This window comes from Trachinotus anak, unplaced genomic scaffold, assembly GCF_046630095.1.
Source record: "Trachinotus anak isolate AG129_WGS33_773 ecotype Australia unplaced genomic scaffold, CSIRO_AGI_Tana_v1 ptg000019l, whole genome shotgun sequence".
Classification (NCBI taxonomy): domain Eukaryota; kingdom Metazoa; phylum Chordata; class Actinopteri; order Carangiformes; family Carangidae; genus Trachinotus; species Trachinotus anak.
In genome coordinates this window covers 1015236-1038975 of record NW_027273870.1, presented here as the reverse complement: position 1 = coordinate 1038975, position 23740 = coordinate 1015236, and the positions used below count along the sequence as shown (strand labels likewise).

General features: G+C 41.4%; 1 protein-coding gene across 2 annotated transcripts; it reads right to left on the bottom strand.

Moving 5' to 3' along the window:
- Positions 1–140: 140 nt before the first annotated feature.
- On the bottom strand, positions 141–21824 carry pik3r5 (phosphoinositide-3-kinase, regulatory subunit 5). 2 transcript variants are annotated; one of them, XM_071504163.1, is made up of 18 exons: positions 21597–21824; positions 13627–13742; positions 10277–10392; positions 10104–10172; positions 9152–9290; positions 8378–8447; positions 7023–7197; positions 6519–6687; positions 6322–6390; positions 5164–6071; positions 4883–5008; positions 4562–4693; positions 4241–4334; positions 3591–3667; positions 3143–3236; positions 2777–2859; positions 2082–2197; positions 141–1589 (listed from the first exon to the last, which is right to left on the bottom strand). In XM_071504163.1, exons 2-18 carry the CDS (start codon positions 13724–13726, stop codon positions 1439–1441), a joined length of 2688 nt encoding a protein of 895 aa, XP_071360264.1. In that variant the 5' UTR covers positions 13727–13742; positions 21597–21824; the 3' UTR covers positions 141–1438. The 2 variants fall into 2 exon arrangements, with proteins under 2 accessions (XP_071360264.1, XP_071360263.1); XM_071504162.1 differs by having other exon boundaries at positions 1289–1589; positions 4883–5011; positions 21597–21738.
- Between the last annotated feature and the right edge of the window lie 1916 nt (positions 21825–23740).

Below are 23740 nucleotides of genomic sequence, written 5' to 3'. Positions count from 1 at the left end.
AGCAGACGTCTCCATAAAAACCCTCCTTACTCCACAGGTGCTTCAGGGTTCACACGGGACAGATGGATAGATGATCTCTGTGGTTAGATTTTTAGTGCTGATGTGTGAATGAATGCAAAAATCGAGACGACACTTCACAATTTGAAGACATATATTTTAATAATTACTGAATTTGAAATGTCTCCTTTACATGAATAATGCACATACAATTATAAAACCGATATTGCATCTGTAATATTTCAGAAAAGACATGTAAGAGGAGTAGAGGGCAGTAATGCCAGGCATTAATCTGAACATAGAAGTACCTAATTCATTTAATCTAATGTTCAAGTGCTTTGATCCATAAAAAGAAATGTGTATGCAGTGCTACTATTTGAGGTGATCAGGGTATTATCCCATTACAGCATCAAAACAGTTAGATTAAAAATAAAATGTCATTGTTACAATATGCAAAGTGAAATAATAAAATTATTTTCCACAAAGAAAAATGTGCATTCAAATGTATTTCAAAGCACCATATCATGAATTTCATATGTTCCATCTGTGCTCTTGATGAAATGAATGTTGTCATTAAAATATGGTTTATACATAAGCTACATTACAGATATTACAACGTTACACTTTGCTCCAAGTGTCAACAACTGTAGATTAGTCCGAACTTCAGCTGAAGTCCAGTGGAACATCAACAGAGCCCCCTGCTGGGCATATTTATAACTCCAGAATGTGCCCATGTAGAACAGAAATAAACAGACACGGTGTGACATTCATGTTACAGTAACCAGTATAATATTTTACAAACATATTTACATGTCTAAATGCATAGTGTCCGTTCTCAGATATAGTCCATTAATTGCCCCCAATAATAGCTCGACTATTAGGCGGTACAGTCTTGTCAGCAGGTGTCAAAATTCTTTTTTACATGCCATCGCCCGGTGTGACCCGGGCTTACTACAACATATTTGTCTTGACAGTTTAGATGCCATCCCAGCTGAGACTCTGTAGATTCACCCTGTTTGACAGGTGAAATTCTAATGTCACTTCTCTGCGAAAAAGGAAAAGAGGAACTGAAACCTGAAGGAAACTTGAGCAGTTTCCTTCACTATAGTCAATTATTGCTTGGTACAGAAAAAACTGGACTCGTCGTCATTTCAACTGTTGTGTCTGTAGTTGTTTTTTTCTTTCTTGGCTTGTGCTTGTATGAAGAGGCCAGCCAGGTCTGCAGTTTCCTGATGACCCCTTCTGCTCACATCCATGTGTTTCCAACAGCTGTGACCTGCTGCTGTTTGAGGCCACCACCATGTGAACTTAACTACACTGGCTTCAAGACGCCAGGCAGATATGATAAGACAGTACATTCTGTGCTCTCCTCCTCAGAGTATATGAACAACAGTGCACAGATTCTCTCCTTTCAGTCTCCTCAAACCAGTGGTCAGCAGCCTCAGGGAAGCGCCCCGCTGAAAGTGACTATGGGCAGGCAGAGGAGGGAGCAGAAGGTGGGGTGGAGAGGCTGGATCTGAGCTGAGGTCCGGGATTTTCTTAGTCTCCAGTCAGTGGAGCTGTCAGGTTTATAGCACACTGATATTTCACACCTTGATGGGACAAAGGAAAACATGTGCGTTAGATAAATAATAACAGGGTTGTGAATGAATGGTGTAAATATGTGTGTATTTTTTTCTTTTCATGTATGATTCTGAGAGGAAACTGAGTTGTGGCTGCACAGGATTCAGGTGAGTTAAGAAAATGCAGTGAGACTACAACAATAGTGAGTCTGTCATCGTGATGAGAAATCTCTGACATTGTGAAACTCCTGAAAGATGTTTTCATCTATAATTGTGTTTACATACGTTTGCCTTTATTACCGTCACACGAAACATTTCCCTGATGAAGATGTGAAGACGGTATTTGTTCGGAGGAGCTATCACTACTTTGTCTTATTGGAAAGATCAAATAGTTAGTGGTGCACCACTTCTTTCCAGACACTGTACATGTCTGCATCAATTCCTGTGTGTGCGTGTGTGTGTGTGTGTGTGTGTGTGTGTGTGTGTGTGTGTGTGTGTGTGTGTGTGGTTATCTGAACTAACCTGGTGACAGTCTGTAGTATCTTCTTCTCATCCTGGTCCAGACACACAGCAAAGGTTGTGTTTTCAGCACCGCTGACCTGCACCTTGTCCACCTTCACCTCCGTCACGTTCAGTTGCTACAGAGGGAAGGCACAAATCTGAATGCACTGCAACTCATGAATACACATTTTGCAGGAAAAGAAAACTTGAAAACCATGGAGATGTATTTACATATCATTTTATATAATATTCGTTGCTTTTGCAGCTTGTCTGATTTTCTTTTTCTTGATTTTGTCTCTTGGAGTTGCACCAAAAAAAGCCTTGAGCTAAACATCAACCATTTAAATAGGTCTACATTCTGCTGAGCTGTGTAATGACTATTACAAATCAAAGCTCCAAATCTAAACGAGGTTAAGAGATCACGTTACAGTGTTGAGCAAACAACATTATTGCCAAAACACAGGAGAGCAAAAACAGACTGTGTGTTGTGGCTTTTTGTTCCATCAAGCTGTCAGTGTGAAAAACTCTGCTCTCAACATATGTGAGATGACAGATTAATTTGAGAAGAGTTTGAGATGCAGTCCAGGATGTATTGAGGTGTCTGTCTTGAAATAGAGAATGCGTTTCAGAGCTGTTTGTGAAAGCACGTTGCTCCAGCGCTTTTAAAAAAAAAAACCACAAACCACCGAGACAGACTGATCTCACGTCAAGCTCACCTGGTTATAGCCCTTCTTGCTCTTGCCGTTCTGTCTCTTCAGCACCTCAGTCATTGTGAGCTGCAGGCACTCCATCTTTGAATCTGACGGAGATCGTTTTAGTTAAATTATGGGAACATTTACACACCTGAGTAAATGCTTCATCGTCACCTAATGCAGGTATCACAACGTAAACAAGGAATTTCAGGATTAACATAACCAACAGCAACAACATCTATGAGTTTAATTAAGGATTTTAAAAGAAAAATATGATGCCTCAGATCCCAACATAAACAATAATAATAAGGTGAGGGCCTGTTCCTGAGTCGAGCTCTATTTTAAACAGTTCACTGACTTATCCATGTATCGTTGTAACCAGCAGCATACCTAGTTCCTCAGGGTTCTTGCATGCTTTGGTCAAGTTTACTGAAGTACAGAGTTTTGTTTCTCTTTTCCACTGATTTCTCCCACTAATCACCACCTGAAGAGGAGAAGGGAGGATAAGATTATTGCTGCTTTGAAACTATACACACACACACACACAATTAAAAAAAAACAGACTTGCAGTGTTATATACAGACCTACTACAACATCAATAAAAATAAACATCAGGTTTATCAGTCTGACCAGTAATGCTTTATACCACAGGAACCAGAGAGGCTAAAGCTCCTGCTTTGTCAGCACAGGGTACATGTGCATGCTGTTATGCAGACTTTCTGTTTGTCACTGAATTTTACTGTGTCAGTTCCTGTGGAGAAGTGTCCACAGCTGACACCAGATAAAATTGGATAAACAGTGAAACCTGCACTGCCTCCAAAAAGATAATTAACCTCACCCTGTTATAAACCACCTCCAACATCAGAGGCACTGCCTCTCGGTCGCCGTCAATACCGAACCGTTTACTGGCAGCGCCTATATACAGAGAGTAAAACACACACACACACACACACACACACACACACACACACACACACACACACACACACACACACACACACACATTAGTAATCCATGTGAGAGTAGCGGCACTGTTATTCAGTTCATCATAGAGCTACAAAAATATTAAATACAACTTTAACATAAGATAGCAGCCAATGTTGTTGTAAATTGCAAATACAAAACTAGATTGTTTTATGTGAAGAACACTGTGAGTAATGGAACAAAGCTCAGTCCACAGTAACCACCACTGGACATGAGGCACAAACAGCTTTCCCTGAATTTTTACTTCTCAAAGGAAATGAAAAATCAGAAGTGCAAGTGGTGGTGACGAGTGAAACCAGAAAAGTAGAAGTGGACTGAATCATGATATAGAAATAGCAGATGTTCCTCTACCATAAATTTAGTCCAGTGTTTACCTCATAATTACTGATGATGCATTTCACTGCATGGAAAAAGTGGAGGGTTTTATTTATTGTGGCATCGTTGCTAGGATATGTGTATGTGTATGTGTGTGTGTGTGTGTGTGTGTGTGTCGGCCTCACTCACCCATGGCCTTGATGGCTCGTGTTCCTGCAGTGTGACCCAGCTCTAGGGAGTGGACGAACACCTCGGTCCTCCTCTGCCCACAAGCTAACGTCAACTACAACATGAAAAGATTCTCAATCACTCACTGAAGTAGAAACACTGTTTTTGTGTTAATTACCCAGAGAGCATCAGGTTCCTGTTTGTATTTACAAGTGTGCCAAGATCTGGATACCAAGGCTTCCTTTGACACGGGTTTGTAGCAGAAGCTTAAGAGAGGAGTTGCATGGCATGGATGCATGTAATGTATTACGTGTGTGTGTGTGTGTGTGTGTTTTGTCTGACCTCAGCCTGATAGAGCTGTATCAAAGCTGGCCGTGCAGCATAGCGGCAGTAGTACAGGACCAAGTCGGCCAGGATGGGTAGACGCTGCTCATATGAACTATCATAGGAGTCTGACTCTGTCTTTGAGGTTTGCTGCAGATGAGTAAAACAAAATGTAACAATTACTGCAAATACACTGCAGGGTTATAAATTATAGGTAGAGCCTGAACAAAAACAGACATTGTTGAAATGTCTGGTAACAACTCCAATCAGTCACGTTCTCAGTTGGATAAACGTGAATGTTAGACTTTTGGATTATGTTTGGTCAGATTCCAGTCGTACCTGGCAGACGACGTTGGCCGGCAAGTTGAGCAGGCTAAGGGTGTTTCTTTCGTACCAAGGGTCCAACATACCGAGGAGATGGGCGATGTCATTAGTACTGTCCCCTGTGCTCGTGGGGTGAAGACCCTGCTTTAGCAAAAGCAACAATTAAAACCGAACTGTGGAGTTGTAGCCATGTCAGAATCTGTTACACAACTCAAACTCTTTGACTGAATTGTAATATTATAAACAAAACATTTTGTTCAGTGTTTGAGGTTAGATCGGGGTGTTATTCTTCTTACATTAGACAGGGTCACTCCTTTTGGAGTTCCAGTTTGAACCACAGGACCTGGGGACTTCAGAGTCCCTGGTCCTCCAGCAGAGTCCCTCTTCACAGGCACAAAGTAGAACTGAAGGTTGAAGGCCCTGCTGAGACGTGGACATGCACTCTCCTTCCTCCTCAGGCTGTTGTAGGCTCGGGCCACCTTCCCTGCTACATGATCAGCACCAAACACAACCACCCTCAGTGTAGTATTCTTACTGTCCTCATCGCTGCTGAGGATAGGCCTCCTCCTGAAGCAGACATGTCTAAGAGTTTGACTTTGTGGCTGCAGTAGGGGCTCAGGACTACGTAACTTGACTTGCTGTGGTAGAGAGTTGGAGCGCTTCTCCCGCACCATTGAAAGGTCTTTTGATTCTGTGTTTCCTAAGCTTTTCGCCCGGGACAGCGACCGAGGGCTCTTGGGTTTGATGAAGAGCCTGTAAAAGTGCTGGCTGAGCCGAGCTGAAGCTTTGGTAGACTTTGGCGAACATTTTTCTGCGACAGGAGAAGAGCAACTATATTCATCGAAATCTTCAAAGTAGTCACTGTCAGCTGCAGAAGTGACGGAGAAGAGCGACGAAGTGTAGGACTCTGAGGTGACAGACAAGGTGGAGAACATGGAGTCTTTGGAGGCGGTGGACACGGAGGAGATGGTGGAGAAGGTGGAGTCACGGTGCTTGCTGTAGATATGAGGGGTGATAGACATCGCAGGCGACTCCACTCCATGCTCCTCCTCGTCTTTGTCTTCTTCCTCCTCCTCTTCCTCTGCATCTTCCTCCTCATCAACATCATCTTCATCATCATCAGTGTCCACCTCCTCTTCTTCCTCGGCCTCCCCGTTAGTGATGGGATCGTCAGGGTCATGCTCCAAAAGGGTGTTCAAAACATCTGCAGGAATCAAAATAGACAGACATCAATCACATAGAGTGGAGCAAAAGCGCAGGGAGCTTAGTATTCATGTTATCATGCTCACTGTGATCGTTCTACTATAACTTTATCTGGGAAGTATGGTTAGTATGTCTGTCATATTAAAACTGAAAGTAGATTTCACGGTGCTCGAAGGAGTACTGATAGATGATGGGACAATAGGCCCCAGGGCACAGACGTAAGTAATAAAGTATCATTCTGAATACTTTACCAAAGTTATCTTTTTCCCAGTGAAACATGTAACACTTGGCTGTAGGCAGCGGTAGCGTCTGTAGCATTCCTGCGAGGGAGGATGGGAAAATAACAAAAGCAAAATAACCTGTCAGAGCAACATTTACTGGAAACTGAGATATCAAAATCATGTGATATCCATATCCCCCCATATCCTCATGGAATCTGCTCTCGTACCATCAGACTTCCTTCCATTGGATGCCGGGATTCTCATCCTCTCCCTCAGTTCCTCCAGCCCCTGGATCACATGACTGCGTCCCTTCAGAGGGTCACTTATGGCAGCGGCCTTCTCTAAGACATCACTTACAGTGGAGAAGATCTCACCCAGTTCAGACACAGTTTTTCCCTGCAATCAGTTGTCAAATATGGTTTAGTAAAAATACACTTCTAAAACTTGAAATAATTACATGTATAGTGTGTATGGTAGATGTTGTGCTGCACATTTCCTTCATGTTGCTTACATGGTAATATAATGCAAAGCCTTTATGCAATTATATTATAAACTACCAGTATTCATTGTAGATGCATACAAAGAAGGTTTAAAGGGATTAATAGTTTTAATTGATAGGTCAGATTTCAGTTAAAACTCATTTTAAACACAAATTTATTCTCAAAATACAATTTTTATTGTTTTTGAGAACAATCTCTTGGTGCCCCTGAACCACTGCTGTGAGCACATACCTGCAGGGCTGTGTGGATACTATGTAGAGGGTATTTGGTGCCTAGTGTGGACTGGAAGGCGTGTTTGATCAGGGTCATGTAGGTCTCTTTCTGCGAGTGCTGAATGCGACTGAGCTGCTCAGCCACTGAGAGAAAGTCCGCAGGCACCTCGCCCGGCTTCATCAGCAGCACAGTCCTGCAGGCAGCAGACACATGATTTCACTGGTAACGTGTGAACGTGTACACAAATTCACATGGGGGAAGATGCTAACAGGATGCTACGGTGGTGGTGGTGGGGTCTGATGCATGAAGAAGGGGATGAAGAGGGACTTTCCACGTTATGAACCTGCAGTATGTTCTAACCAGTGGTTTATTTCAGTCACTCTGTTAACTTAAGGAGACTCAGCGCTCATTTTTTTTTTCTTTTTTATTTAAAAGTATAGACATCAGATCAGATAAACTTACTGACAGAACTGTATGGATTAAAAAAAACTGTCCATTTTAACAAGAAAGCAGAAGGTACAAGAGTGAAAAGATAACACACAGTATGAACTTTGCTGAAGAAGGGAAGTAAGTATGAAGTAGGAAATGAAGTAGAAAGATGTTCTCCTTACACGCAGTGAACTCCTTACATATGGGCCAATGATGTGTTGCCTAAATTTTCTGTGTAGTTTTTTCAGTTAAAAAGAGGTTAAAATTCACAAAAAGGTACAATATATAAGTAGTAACTCTCCCATGTATGTGCTCACTTTAAAAAAAAACCTTTAGTTATTTGTAATTTTTCTGTTATTTAAAGTGTCAAAATATCATGTAGTGCGACTTCTAATGGGACTAACTGTATTAAATTCAAAATAAAATTTCTAATTTCTGTGGCTGAAATATTAATCACTAATACAACGGGCTTAAGAGAATGGTATTTTTAATACATTTATATCCATTTTGTGTAATTTATAGGAAAAATAATTCCAGTTCAGTACATTTAAGATGGTACTTTGCTTCTAAACACTCGTGAGAAAATCAAATGATTTTAAAATCAATCACAATCGTACCAAATTACATTTTTTTAAGGCCAAGGCCAATTCATCTTCAACACTAAAATCACTTAATTTGAAATTTAATGAACTTATGTGTCTTCAACATTCTTAATATTTGAAGTGCAATAAATATCCTTATTTTGTGCGTTTTGAAAATCCTTATATGTCATTGACCCATATACAAATACCTGAATATCTCAAATCCTTATTAATCACGGAAACACTGGCTACGTTACAGCGCAAAGTGTAAGATTTTCAGTCCACTATAGAAGCTGAATTTTGAATACACACCGCCCAGACAGTACGTTCTCTTTTTCTAGTGTCTGTGGAAATTGGACTTACATGGTCTTGGAGCACAGGCTGGAGGTGTTCAGACCTTGCTCTTCTCTCACCAGTCTCTGAAAAGAAATCCCTGTGAGGAAAATAGAAAAGTATTTTTATTTGATCCGTGGGTGGTTTTTAACCAAACAACTGAAGAGAAGCACAGTGTTATTCATGACAGTGTCCTGCTGGAGTAGTTGCAGAGAGATGAAGGGTTAGTGGCAACCAGAATATCCATAACAGCTTCATATCTATATTTGAAACACTGCAAAAAATGGTGTAACAAAGTGCAACTCATTTAAGTTTTGAATGAATTCAAACAAAACAAAAGTCCAGACTCTGTCTTGTCTGAGGGATCGTAATGAATCACATTGATGATAAAAAAAAAAAGCCTCATTCAAATGCATCCATTCAGTCTGTTGATGTGTTTTTGCCACTTCCTGTGACCCTTCCTGGTAATGTCAGCGTAGGTGTTCACAGGTGGCTTCTGCTTTTCTGTTTCGTAAATTGTGAAGTTACATCCGCTTTCAAACAATATCTCATTAGCATGAAGAAGTGTCCAGTTCAACCCGAAGCCTTATCAGCTTCCTCTCACTGCTGTTGTTGACGCTGCTGTTTATGTCGCTGAAATGCATTTCTTTGACTCGTCACTAGGGGGAGGGCGACTACAAGGGTTGGGAAAACTGTATGAAGCTAAAGAACATGTGTCAGGGACAGTGAGGAGTCAGACAGAGTCAAACAGACACACAGAGAAAGAGAGAGGCCTTTAAAATGAATGATTCACTCCTCAGTTACCTGGGGCCTTGATCTCCAGCTGTAGTGTGGACAGGAGGTTTTTACACACACTGCAGTAAGGCTCAGGCCAGGTGAGGAAGCAGCGAAACACCTCCACAGCCTCCTCCAGCAGCTCTGTGTCTGGAGGACAGTACGGTGTCTGCAACAAAAGCACAAGCCAGACATGTTAGCAGGGACCTACTGATATTGACCTAATTAACTTTATATAACAATTTTATCTAACAATGTCACAACAATATTGACAAATTTGATCTTATTCTTGTCATTCATTTCAATACTGTACAATGTTAAATTACGGAAAACATGTTACAAACCACATGAGCTAATTAATTCGGTTTGCTGTGATGATGTGATGTTATTTCATTCATGCTCCAGTGTTGTTATATACAGGTTTCATGACAAACAACCAAAGGCACATTGTCGCATGATTACAAAACCTCAAAGCTGTAACACTGTAAGTTGCTACACAGCTCAAACCAAACTCTGGGTTTCTCAGTTCCTATAGAAAAAAAACACTTTCAAGCCCTTGATGTTGTGTTATTTATCTCAAACCTTGTATTAAATTTGCTGGAAAGAGCAGCAGCTCCATGTCGGCACAGAAAAGCCTTAATATGTTATTTCAGTTTCCAACAATAAATCAGTCAGAAGTTTTCTAGTGACCTTAATATGGGCCGCTTGACTTTAGGGAGTGTGAATGCACAATAGCTGGACTGTGTATAAACCAGAGGGTTTTTGCCGAGCAAGCAAATGCTGTGCTATGTAATGTTTTTGCAACTGTGTTAGACGATTTTCTCACAGTAATACTTCAAGCAAACGCTGCAGTGGTTTGATTTGAGGAACTAATTGACCTTTTGGATGGAGGATATTCGTACACATGTGAAACACTGTGAATGACACTGAGAGGTGATGAAAGGTGAAATGTTTTGATGACGCGGATGAAGAGGGATCGTACCTGAAGCAGCGTGGAGAAGAACATGATAGCGAGAGGAGCCACCAGCTCATACTGACACTGCTCCTGAACCTGGACATCAACACACAGACAGACAAGGAGCAGTGGTGTTAGGACACCCACGCAGTGGACGATATGTTCTTTTTGACCATGACCTTTGCCCTTTGTCCTCTCACCTCCTTGGTCTTTATGATGATCTGCTGTAAGAGGATGAGGAAGTTCTCGGGGTCTCTCTTCACCAGCTCCTCCAGGCTCCAGCGGTTCATCGACTGACCCGCTGAGCACATCAGCACTGAAACACAACACATGTATTTTCATGTAAACAAGTTCAATACACAGACACATAAAAGGAGATAAAGAAGCCACAAGGCAGAGAGTGTTATCTTAAGCCCTAGAGCATGATGAAACCTCAAAAATCTGTTAAAGTATGTTTCATTGTGTTGGATTTGAGCAACGCTGCGTCGCACAACATATTTGGGTCAGGTCTTGTGTTGGCTTTGTCAAGAAAGCAACATAACACAAAACAGACAGCTATGAAACTGTATCACACAAAGAAAAACAAGCATAGAAATCACTTGACTTCCTGTTCAAATCATAAACAATGTCTGAGAGTGCTTTACTCCAAATCCTTCAGCAGCGTCGTGAATCAAAGAGGAGCACCGGCAATGATATCAATATGTACACTGCTCCATGTGGAAGAGAAACGGTAAAAGGCTTTTTCCTAAAGTCTCAACACGGGGAAGCGTCGTCTGTGAAAGGTTTTGAGAGCACAGGCTGTACTGGTATTTCTAAGCATCTGTGTATAAGCTACAGGTCATGAGGAACCAGCCTGCTGGGACTTCAAGTGAACAGTGGAGTACGTCTGTGCACATACAGCACAGTGATGGCCACTCAGGCGAAGCGTATGATGTAAGGTGGTGTGCAAGATACTCAGTGATAAAGCAGAAAGAACAGATATATACAGTATCGGATATTTATAGGCAGGTAAACAAAGTTGACTCCACATATTTATCAGTGGACATTTGTCTTGTTATATAATCGTACTATGAGCTCACTCTCATGAGAATGAAGTTTTCATTAAGCTTAACTTGACTGTTCTGCACAACCACATCACCAATATGTGGAAACATTCAACTAAAGCAGCAGTTTGTTGTTGTTTTTTTAGCACGTGAACAGATTCGCAGAAGTTCTATTCTACGTTTTATTTTAACCTGAAACTGCAGTTGAGCCATTTCATTACAAATGCAACAAATGATAAGAATGAAAGCGAATGTAACACTACATGTTTGTGGTGGGTATCACCTCACACAGTGTTGCGTTCGGGTCAGGGGTCAACCATGAACCAAACAAGGTGTGCAACAACTCACAAAAGGGCTTTAAAGCTCAAAACTGCAGGAGGTTCTGGTGCACTTCAAGGGTGTGTTTTATCACCTTTTGTTCAGTGTTTCAGATAGGATGTTTGTACATGTACAGAATTGGCAGGATGGATTTCCTGTTGCAAGAAAACAGTTAACAGTTTTTTTTTATACTAGAAACTTTCAAAATAAATGGGAACTAGATTCACAAAACATTATCAGCCTGGTTATAGAAAGCAAAAATGACTTTTTGTTAATTGCAATAGTGTTGGGATGTGAAGAGAGGAGATGCATTGTTTCATAGAGCTCTGATGGCAAGGTTTCTATTAGAGTGTGAAATGGAAACATGAGATAAAATATTGGGAGAGAGCTGAGTGTGCAGTGTCTAAACCACACCAATCTGAAGTCTGCCACACACAAACAACTGAAAGTGATCGCCGACTCTTCACACACACTTTACTTTCCATTGATCCCTCGGCCTCAACAGCTCATGGTGCATCTCCAAGGAGTTCTGTTTCCAAGGAAGTCACACATCAGCAGTTGTTCAGGCCAAGCAGAAACGTTATTGTCAGTTGCTGAATTTTTCTGACGCCCTTTACACCCAGGAGTGTTATCTAACAATCTCTGAAAAGCGGCGTGCTGAGTCTATTTAAAGGTCAGAGATGTATTTGCATCATGAGTGTTCAGTGGCGAGCTCTACAGGTTAATTTTGATAAGATGCCAGTACAGGAAATGAGGCTTAAAGCTTTGAATGATCCTGCTGAGATGTAAATTTGATTATCTCTAAAGCAGAAGGCTGGACAACACAGCACACATCCCTGGAAGTCTTCCAAACACGCACTGGAGCCATGGAAAAGCAGTGAGGAGGAGAAGGAGACATGAAACGTGTGAACCAAATGTCAGCTTCAGCTTCAGCTTCAGCTTCAGTGAACACGTTTTAAATGTCAAAACCACATGATCCAAGTCTAACTGAGAGTGCGTTTGTACGAGCATGCCTCACTCTCTCCGGCACTGGTTGATGTGCGGGAGGTAGATTTAATCTTACACTCTTCTGTTTTTACACCCTGCACCACAGTAACTCCTGCCTCATGATGTCTCACTCATACACTGCGGTGTGTGCCACCACTTCCTCCCAGCTGTCTATTCACACAACTTCCTCCAGCACCAAATATCACATTTCTCTGATGATCTTACAGCAATAATGTCACCAACAACACGCTCAGAGGCTCAGAGGCTCATTCGCTCTGTGTGCTGACAGAGTGTGCGCCTGTCACACACCGTCCTTGTGTCGAGAAAGTGAGAACAAACAACCGCCCTCTGTAAACAGCACATAGCACATCTAAATGTGTTTACTGAGACTGAAACTTCTGAGAAAACATGTTGCCTTTACCTTCCTAGAAGTAGGGTTGACCCCACCATGACATTTGCATGCCAGATAAAAAAAATATATTTTAGGATTTGTATTAATTGGACTGACACACATGTGCTCAGAAGGAGCTGGGATTGAACTACCAACCCAACAATATCAGACATCCTGATTCCTGATAGCAGGAGATGCACAGCTGGATCAATAACACTGAGTGTCTGAGTTCTTCCAGGGAACCAGCACACGATTGTATTATAACATTATTAAATACTTCTGTGCATTTTCTGCTATAGCACGTCAAAATGTCTACTGTCACTTTCTTCCTCGAGCTACTCTATAAACCTTATTTCCCAATTTCTGCCAAGGACATTCTGTTGACATTTCCTCTCTATATTTCTAACTGTTTTATAGTAATCTAAAAAAATGTTAACGGATTTTAAACCAGCCGTGGACCAAAGAACACATGATATGATTTTGATGTGACTCCAGCTGATCAGTGGATGAATATTTTAGTTTGAACATATTGAACATTAAGATTATCACTCACTGTGTTACAGTTTTTTTAAAGCAGATCTGGACGATGATGCAGATTAAAAATTGCTTTCATTAATTAAATAAATGTAGAAGCCACGTGTTAAAAACACATCTGCTTCTGTATTGGGTCACAATCCCCATAGAAATTCAAACATCATCATTTTATCGGTGCAGAAACTGAATTCGTTGTCGTCACATGAGTCACTGTCACATGCCCTGACTAAATGCTTTTTTCAGCACGAGCCAGTATCCGCCGTGGTCCTCATCTTACCGTTCCAGTGGTGTGCTGCCGTGGGGCTCTGTCTCAGCCCATCCAGACACCTGTCCAGAGCGTGCTGGATCCTGTCCTCTGTACACGAGGTGTGCTGCATCTTCACCACTCAGCTTCTGTGGAGGGACAGCAGAGGCACCTGACATTAAATATCAAAATACGATACATAACTCCATCCCCACTTATGTAATCAGTGGGACATTATCTATATTGTTTACACACACACACACACACACACACACACACACACACACACACACACACACATACACTTTTCATGGACAGTGTGTTATCTCATCTGTTTTGCATGGAAGCAGATCCCCCGGTATGTATGAAAATTAGTCAAGAAGACATGAAGAACATAAAGGGATATTTCTGAGAGGAAGGAAAAACAGTTGGGGCTGCTCGTATTTCTGTTTTGTCACCATGGTCCCTGAAACATCACATGAAGTACAACTTTTATGATTGAGCACCTGCTCTTTCAACTGAAACGTGTTCGCCTGACAATCAAGTTGATTTAAAATATTAAATCCAGCAACAACAAACTACCTCTACCTCCAGCTCAGTGTCAGTTATCTCCTTCCACAAACCACAAAAACTGGGGGAAGGATTGACAGTTCATAAACTTCTACAAACACAAGCCTTGTTGAAACTCCTGAAAAAAAGAAACTCTTGTCCACTATCACCAGAATTAAAAATAAAATCAACAAACTAGCCGACAATACTCATTCACAGACTGACTTACTTGTAGCACAGATGAAGAGTCAGTAATTAGCGTAAACACAACTGGCAGCCAAAGAGGTACAGTGAGTCCGTACCTCAGTAATTACTGTGTTGGATTCATGACATTTAAACATTACTCAACAAGCTTTGACAGCAACATCTCAACAAACCAAAACAAGTCCTCGATTTTCCCAATATGACTTTCATGGCAGGTTGAAAGAGAAAAAACAGTCCACATTCATATCATATGAAAAATCAGTTTCACATTTAGCAGAGATGTGAGACAAGGCTGTAGACTGGAGAGCCGGTGAGAAAACGTGTAATTCCAGTCTTACCACAGCTTTGTAAGTACATCACAGCTTCACCACTGAAGACACAAGGATGTGCTGAACTTCACTTTTTTTCAACTCTCAGTTTATCATTGCATTTGGCTGTGTTTTATGTATGCAGCAACTGAGGACAACCCAGGTGTGGCGAGTTGTTTCAGTTCTGTTATGAGCACGACTCGTCAGAGGATCTATGCATAACAAGATACGAGGGCCGTCCCATCAGTCACTTATAAAAGTGATGAAACAGATTTATAAATCGTGGCTGTGTTTAGAGTAGATAAACAACATTCATGGTTACAGGTGTTTAATGACACACTTTGACATTTGTGGCACAAATCAACCAAAACCAAAAGCTGGTCAAAGCTTCAAATTGGCAGTGGACCACTTCTTTACTGGTAACTCCCACATTGCAAGACCTATGAATTCCCCTGGAGATTGCACAGGTGTTTTTGTGGGGCGACTGCTTGTGCCCCTGATCAGCCTGCTCACAGAATAACATCTTTAAAGAAGCAAGTTGTTGTCAACACAATATGCACATACATGTATCACCCTTCACTGGGGAGTCTTGATCACCTGCACCCTGCTCCACCTTCTTTTTACCTTAATTCCACCAGATCTCCATCTTTTATGAACATTTATTGTTCCAGCTGCTTGAGTTCAGGAGTGAGGAGACTGGAAACCATGACCAAGTCTAAAAAAAGTCAAAATTTCTCTAATTCCATTTTAAAACCTTCAGTTCATAAAACTTGGGTGACTGGCTAAATAGCATATGAGTGAATGAGATTCATTAATATGAAACTAAATAAATAAAAACAATATCTATTTTGTCTACAAATGTAAATAGACATTCGACGGCACACATACCTGGAGCTGATGAAGAAACTGATGTGTAAGATGCTGCAGGAGACTGAATTCATTTGTGATTTAGACTAATACTGGAATTTACTGAAACATGCATTGAAAGGTCATTAAAAAGTGGTCGGAAGGAAATGTACGAGGTTGCTGATATTGCATTATGTTGCTGCTTAATATATCTCTAAAGCCTCTCTTTCCTCATATCAGAGTTTTTCCATGCAAATACAGGACATGCGCGCAAATACTGGGAAATGTCCTCATCTAAGAAGCAGAACAAAAACTTCCCTAAAGAAAGCAAAAGTTTTTTAAAGGTTTTCTGTTTTAGATCTTAGATCAGATCGATTTTTTGTTGACACGTGTTGCTGATGGCTTAATCATAGTTTCCTTTAAGTCACAAACCCTGATTTATTTTGAGCATATTAATTTGATTTAATGTACATACAGAATTTATGAGCTTGTTTCAATGAGGAAAAATAGGCATTTTGTGTGTTTGATAACTGATCATAATTGAAAACATGAGCATGTTACAGCACTTTACAAATATTACTGATGTGAAGAGCACTGGAACACAACACTAACTTAAATTTAGTGGCTGTGGCACAACTCTTTTCTTTACATGATTGATTGAACGAGCAATTTATTAACATCTGTCAGTGAAATCTGCAACAAAGTTGCTGACAGACTGAAGTCAGAGCACGGACAGAAATGAGCAATGACATCAAAAACTGTTTTTGTCAGATTACATGTTCTCAAAATTTCCCCAGAGAGTGTGACAAATTCCCCACTTCATATGAAAGCTAGATATAAATGAACAGTGTTAATGAATGACTCAATCGCTCACACCCCCTCATCTAATAACCCTGATCCAAGAAATAGGCCAGCAACCAATGTGTCGCTTTTACACCTCTTTCTTTAAGTGGATTAACCAAACAAGATATGACATCTAAATAAGTGAACTTTAGTTGATGCACAGATTGTGACACCAGATTAGTGTCAATCTTCTCATCAAAAATGTCACACTCGTCTTTTAAAGGCAGGCAAACTCAAGATAAATGGGCATAAACAAACAAGTGTCTGCTCTTCATAGAGAGATGCACAGCAGCAACACACACACACACTGTACAAACATCCGACCCAACGACCTCATCCTTAACACCAGTGGAGAAGTGGGGCAGGAAGCTCCAGGTTCAGGAGGCCAGAGGAATGAAGCTGAATTATCCCCCACCACTTCACTCTTTTTCCTACACTTACCGCTCAACAACAATACCACCAGCTCCACAAATAAACAACACATCTACGTAGCCCTTTTTTCTCAGCACTCCCTCCTCCCCAGAGAGGTATTGTGTCTTTAGAGAGGTCTGACTGGCACTGAGGTGGTGTATGGAGGGGTATGGAGGCGAGCGTGTTGGACACTTGTGCTAAGGGGCTCCGGTCATTGTCGAGGCTGAACAGAGCTGGATGAGAGCCCGGTGAGAGTGGAAGGAACTAATAAGTCAGGGCTATGATGACTCCTGCATCCAGGATGGGGTTCAATGGAGACATGTAAAAGTAATAAAAGAGGTGAGGACCTTATATGAGGTGATGTGACGCAGTGAAAGTTTATCGCTCCCAGCAGTAATAGTTCTGTTGGTATAATCCCCTTTACAGGAGCAGGCTTATTGTGCATTTGTTTGACACAAGAATGGCACTGAAGTGATTTTATTCTCAAAGAAAGGTTGTGCAACAAAGCGATTATACACTGATAAAAGCCTGTCTAATGAACATAACATCAAGAAAGGTGCATTGGGATCTGGGTGGTGCTGCAGTGTCCTCTAACTGGGATTTCAACAGCAAAATTCAATCCCAACTCCAGAGCGTCATCATAGTTGTTTACGTCAAGTTGCTGCTAGTCATGTTGCAAATGCATGAGTCTGTGGCGTTTCATAAGAGGATGTATGCAGCACATCCCTACGAGTCAACAAGGTCACTTCCACTTTTTCATGGCTTACAACTTGCAACAGTCAGACAATAACAAGAAGTGTTTTTGTGGCGCCGAACAATTTGAAACAAACTCCAGAAAAATAAAGGGGGATTTTAAGTGAATTAACCACAACCTCACAGAGATAGCCTTGTCGGGTTGTCAAAGGAAAAAGATTTAGTTTATCCACACATCGAATATTGTCATGGTGCAACATCAGTCAGGCAAACATCCATGCAAACAAAAATCAGACTATATGGTGTCAATCAGCTGAGCACTAATGCTCAATAACAAAGCTATCTGCCACCAAAGAGAGAAACCACAGATCCTGACAACAGAAAAACAATGAATTTATCACACTGACCACACTGCCAGTAACAGCATCCCAAACAATTCAATCCGTAACAACAATTCACCCACTGAAACTTCTGTTTCCCTGCTGTCTGTCTCATCTACCCCACAATGACCAGCGGTTACCAGGATCAAGCTGGAACAAGCACAACATTTTCAGATTAGATGTTGCGGATGGTTTGTAGGCAGGTTATGGTTTTGAGCGCAGTGTTTATCAGTCCCAGGTGCTTGTACATACACAGGTGTAGCTCATGAAGAATCGTCTCTGACATCAAATATAGCTACAGGTGGAAACTATGAACGCTGCAGGATGTCTCCTCAGCTTTAATCTTGTCACAGTTACAATAGTTTTTTAATTATTGCGACATCATGCCACTCCCAATCGAAATGTTTACTGAGAAACAGCACAGTACAAGTCCTCCCCTCCGCTGCTGGTCTGTCTCTCTTGTCCTCTTTGTTTAATGTTACAGGTGTCAACATTTCCCAGACAAAACCAAGCAGTTCCTATAGGGCTGCACCTCCACCTGTCTCTCTCTCTCTCTCTCTCTCTCTCTCTCTCTCTCTCTCCCATCTCCCCCACTGATCCCATTACCAACTGCTTCCTAACAGGAAGGTAGCTTCCCTGCTCAGCTGAGGAAGCAGGTGCCTCCCTATTGTTGTGGTGTGATCAGACCCTCAGATACACTCCCACAGACCAGGGAGGAGAGCTTGCGTGCATGCATGGCTGCGTGCATGTGTGTGTGTGTGTGTGTGTGTGTACAGTATGCATGCCCGTCATTTTCACCAACCTCCCACCCACCCCCTCCTGATTGATAGAGTCTGATATTCACATCCAGTCTTCCTCTGCTGGCTCGCAGAGTTGACCCAGTGGATGTGAACTGGCCTCTTATGGCTTTAGGAAACAACAGCGGTGCAACTCTAAAGCTCCGCTGTAACTAAGTGCTTCCCTTTAGTTCAAACAACTGGTACCGGTGAGAACAGCAGTTCGATGGAGGAGATCTCTCATGTTGTGCTGCAAACTAAGCTGGAGTTTGTGTGTGTGTCATAAAGTCGCTGGGGGAGTTTTGTTATTATCTATGTAAAAAAGTGACATTAACGTCACAGATGAGCTCCGAAGTTCATTCGTGACTTTGGAGACAGTTTTGACAAACTGATAAAACAATGTCACCCTAAGGTCCATTTACTTGATGACCTTCGTCATCAAACGGACCTGTAGATGTTCAAATTTCCATTTTTTTGTGTTGTATATTTAAAAGTAATTTGGCAGCTATTCTGTTCTTGTGATGAATCCAGACTGACTTTGTTTTACTGCAGTCTCATCTCCTATAATCCTTCTTCACGCAACACATATTCAAGTATAGCCACAGTGTGTGCATCTGCATAGAAGAGAATCAAACAGGAAGTATCAGCTTTAAAAATACACTGAGATGCATTAATTTTCTCTCCATGTACAGTACAGCACCAAAACACAGAGGTTGTTGTGGCTCTTGAAATCCATCTGTATTGGCTTTGGTCTTCACTTCCTCAATAAAAACTGATAAAATAATGGATGAAACTACCATGAATGCAAATATCAGGTGCTGTAATATCAGATTATGACACTTAACTAGAAATAACAGGCAGCCAGTGTCTCTGCTGCACAAACAGAAGTGAATGAATGTTTATCTGCTGAGTTTTATTATTCGACATCAGAGGAGGAAGCATATATCCATGATTTCTGGTGGGAAATCATATCCTGTTGCATTTGTTTAAGTTATGATACAGAAAAACATGTTGTGTGCTTTAAAGCTTACATCACGTTTTTTTTTTTTGTAACAGGTGTGTTGTGCATGTGCACACACATGCATATGTGCCCACACATGGGGGTGAAAAACCTCAACGTGTCATAAAGGTAAAATGAAGATTTTACTGATACCACAGACATAAAGAGACAAACAGGAAGCAGTGTTGTGAATAACACAGTGCTGCACTGGGATACTGCTGAAGGTGAAAACAACACAGTGTGACAGTCTCTGAGCCTCATATAGAATATCTGTGGTCTCTCCAACCCCCAACCCAGTTATTAATCTGTGACCTTTTCTTTTTCTTTTTAATTTCAAGCCTGACACACAGCCTCCCCCACTCCTCCGGCAGTTTTTATTTCTCAACAGGATGAGACGATTGTACTCAAACTGATTGCATAATTGATCAATTTCTAAGAAGAATAGATGATCCCTTCCTGTGCGGTTGTACTGAAGGTCTGTCATCATCTGACAGGCAGGATGCAAGCCATGAAGCCATGATGAGTTTATTACCTTCAATGCTAAATTGTGCACAGACTCAGACTTGACTGCCGTGACTCTTGAGAGTCGACCCCCCACAAGACCTGTCTTCGTATAATCCCAGAAAAAACTCTCAAAGTGGCAGTGACGGCTGCAGCCACACAGCTTGACTATGTAAATATTTAGCTGTATTGTTGTATTGGACTCACAAAAAAAGTTAGCAAAATTGCATTTTGCGAATCAACGCATGGCTTGATGTGGACTTTTCCCAAAAAGAATATTACTTTTATTTTATATGTTATAGGCCTACAGGATCACTATTTGGCGTCTTCTTTTACATTTACATCACCTGTTTATGACTCTTGGAATTATACTGCAAGTGATCTGACACCTTTTCTTACATAGTTACCTTTCATGAATACTGCACCTTTAATCCACACGTGGCTGACAAGTGGTTAGTTCACATAGTAAAAAGGATGTTGACTTCAGGCGTTGGCTCAGTAGCGTTTCTATGGGGTGGAGCCCTCAAAGACCACTGACAGACTCAGGCATGTCAAACTGATCGAAAACTTCAGGGACAGTTAACAGGGTTCCTTGCTTGAATCACTTGTTGTCACTCTTCAGCAGTTTTTTTTTTAACCACAAACAGACTTAATGCATGAAGTTCGTTTATAACCACACACATTGTAATTGTTGAATTGTTCAGATCGGACCTCACCTTCTCAGTGAAACAAACCACATCCTCTGAAATCAGCCCGGGATCATGAACCCTTATAACCTTATGGTGCTATTCAAGGTGTCGACACCGGCATCTGAGACTAACACATCACACTGGCTTAAATCATTCTTCCCGTTTTCATACATTTTTAAAGCAAGAACACATCCAGGCTCCTAACACGTGCTTCTCCAGCTCTACTTCCTCACTGTTTATTAAAGGCATGAATCATACAGAGCAACAGAAAAAGCAGAAGTTCCCAAAATGGTATCACAGCGAGGGGATGGGGGGGTCTGTGAGTTCACGCCAAAGGGGGCTGTCAGCCCTGCTTTTCCCATCACTGTGACGCTGACGCTGCCCATCAGCTCGTCTGACAGAAAACAAGACTCCTGGTCTCACATTGCGGAGTGAATGAAGTTGTATATTGTATAAAATGCATTTACATGAGTCAAAACGAGATGACATGGAGAGTCGACGCTGACAAAACCAGCTTTAAAGACAAAAGTTCAACAGTGTAAAAGTGTATATATTAGGTAGATGACTGAAGCCACAAGTCATTATATTCTCAGACATTTACCGTACATGCAAGTTTAATGCAAACGTGTTAATGCTTCAGTGAAGCCTCCTGTCAGTCAAGGAGTCCGCACATTAGCAGAGAAGACAAACTCTGTCCCCAGCTCATCAGGCTGACAGTTAGTGACTGCTCTCCCTATCCCAGCTCACATGCAGGAGATACCCTTCAAAATACAATGGACCCATTGTTGCCTTCATTGTCTTACCTGCAGTTTACTGTCCAGCATCCATTCCCTCTGCACTTGTCTAAAGAGTCCAAAGAGTCCAAGGTAAAGTGTCTCCAGCTCAGTGCTTCTGCCATTCATTCACCCCCACACATCACGGTTTAACAGACGAAGCCACATCCTGGGAACGGTGGAGCAGTACAGTCAAACAAGAGTGAAATCAGCTGCCGTGGAGGTGGTTGTATCTCTGTGCTGCGCTCAAAGACTTCTGCGCTTCACACATACACACAGTCGTTCACAAACAGGAAGTGTATGAGAGAGGTGCGTGTGAGCACAATGACTGAGACTGCTGGTGTGTGTGTGTGTGTGTGTGTGTGTGTGTGTGTGTGTGTGTGCGTGTGTGAGTGATTGTGTAAGTGGGGGAGTAATTGTGTGCGTGTCTATGTGTGTCTATGCGTGTTTGAGAGGCTCCATGTGCGTTTTGAAGGGATGTTGGCCCCTGAAAGGAAGTCATCTGTTTGGTCTGTTTGTTTTCACGCTATTTTCACATTTGTGAATAAACTGTCTTTGTTTAGATGTTGTGGCTTTGTTCATTTGTTGTGTTAACTTTGAAAGGTACTGGCAGTACTGAGACAATAAATAAAAACAGATGTGTCTTCTAATATTTTGTATCCAGTTAAAAGTCCTGAGAGACTGTAGCGGGTAACACTAATTGTATTTGTATGCAGTGTGGTATAGTAAAGGGCAAACTGCTGCAGAAAGGCTTTTATTCATTTGTATGAGCAGAACTGATGAGTTTCAATGAAGTCAGTTATGTAATTAAATATGTTTATAAGTTTTGTGTGAGCTCCGTATTCCACACCTGCTCTCAGTCAGGGAAATGCTGGCCTTACTTCCCTCTCCTGCTTTGCCTCTCATTTACATTTCATATACTAATGACTGTGAATTCCCCTTCTCATGAAGGGAGGGAAATGTGGTGGCGAGCCATACAAAGCAGTGACAGTAAACATTAACAGTGTTTGACTCTAGAGTAACAATAACAACTGGCAGCACCCTGGATGTGAGTGAATTACACTGAATTAAATGAAATGATAAAATGCATTTAACAATTCCACAGAGCTTCAAGGTAAATGATCCAATGTTATTCAGTGTGATCTTACTCATCAAAGAAACATGCTCCGGTTGTCGATTTTATGTTATTTGATTTTTTTTTTTCAGAAATATAAAGGTGATACAAAGTCTGATGTTGGAAACGAGGAAAGGCAAAATGTTCATTGTAAAAGTCATTTATCAGTTTTGTAGTGATGATCAGGGGGTGCTGGGTTAAAAATGAAAACTTCATCAAGAAACTGGTCTCAGAAATGTCACTCATCTACTGCTCCACAGGTCATCATGTATCATCCTGGACCTTTCAGCTCTGCCAGCATTTTTCTATTATTTTTATTTGAATGACTTTTATCTGCAGGCTTGAAATATATGAATCCTGGTTCAACTATGTAAAGCACTAAAGGGACACTTCACAGAAAAGGGCCAGGAAGGAGGAAATAGACTGAATAGCAACAAAACCAAGATGAAACTGAGGAAAAACGTACATCAGATTGGGAAGAGGGAAAAAAAAGAACCGGATCCTAAACAAAGAACAAAGACAAAAACATAGATCTAATTGTTCATCTGATTGGAAATAAAGAAGAAGAACGTCAGAGAGACTGACAGAGAAGGAGAGAAGTGAGGGGTAATTCTCCTCATGGTTTCTCTAACTTCTCTCTGGTTTTTTTGTTGTTGTTGAAACGTGTTGCACTGAAAAGCCTCAAAAAGCAGATGATGGTTCAGACGTGGCTTCTTCTGCTTTGTAGACATGTATTTATATTTTTTCATTTCTCTTCTCTGAAACTCAGTTTTCTCATGGAGGTGTTCTACGAGCCTCGATAGGAGTAATTCTAGATGATTCTAGAAGGAAAGTCATGTAATTTGAGTGAATGCAGTTGCACAAATTGTGCATTGAACCATAACATTTGCTGTTTTGTATGGTTTTGCTGTTGGTGTGTAAGACTTGTTAACAGCAGGTTCGCCCTGACTATATGGAACAGTTTATTCAGCGAAGAGACCAACAGCTGTCAAACATCTCAGTGGTTTTTATTCCTGTTTCCAGCTGGTGAGGCCGGCAGTGAGTCTCCACACAGCAGATC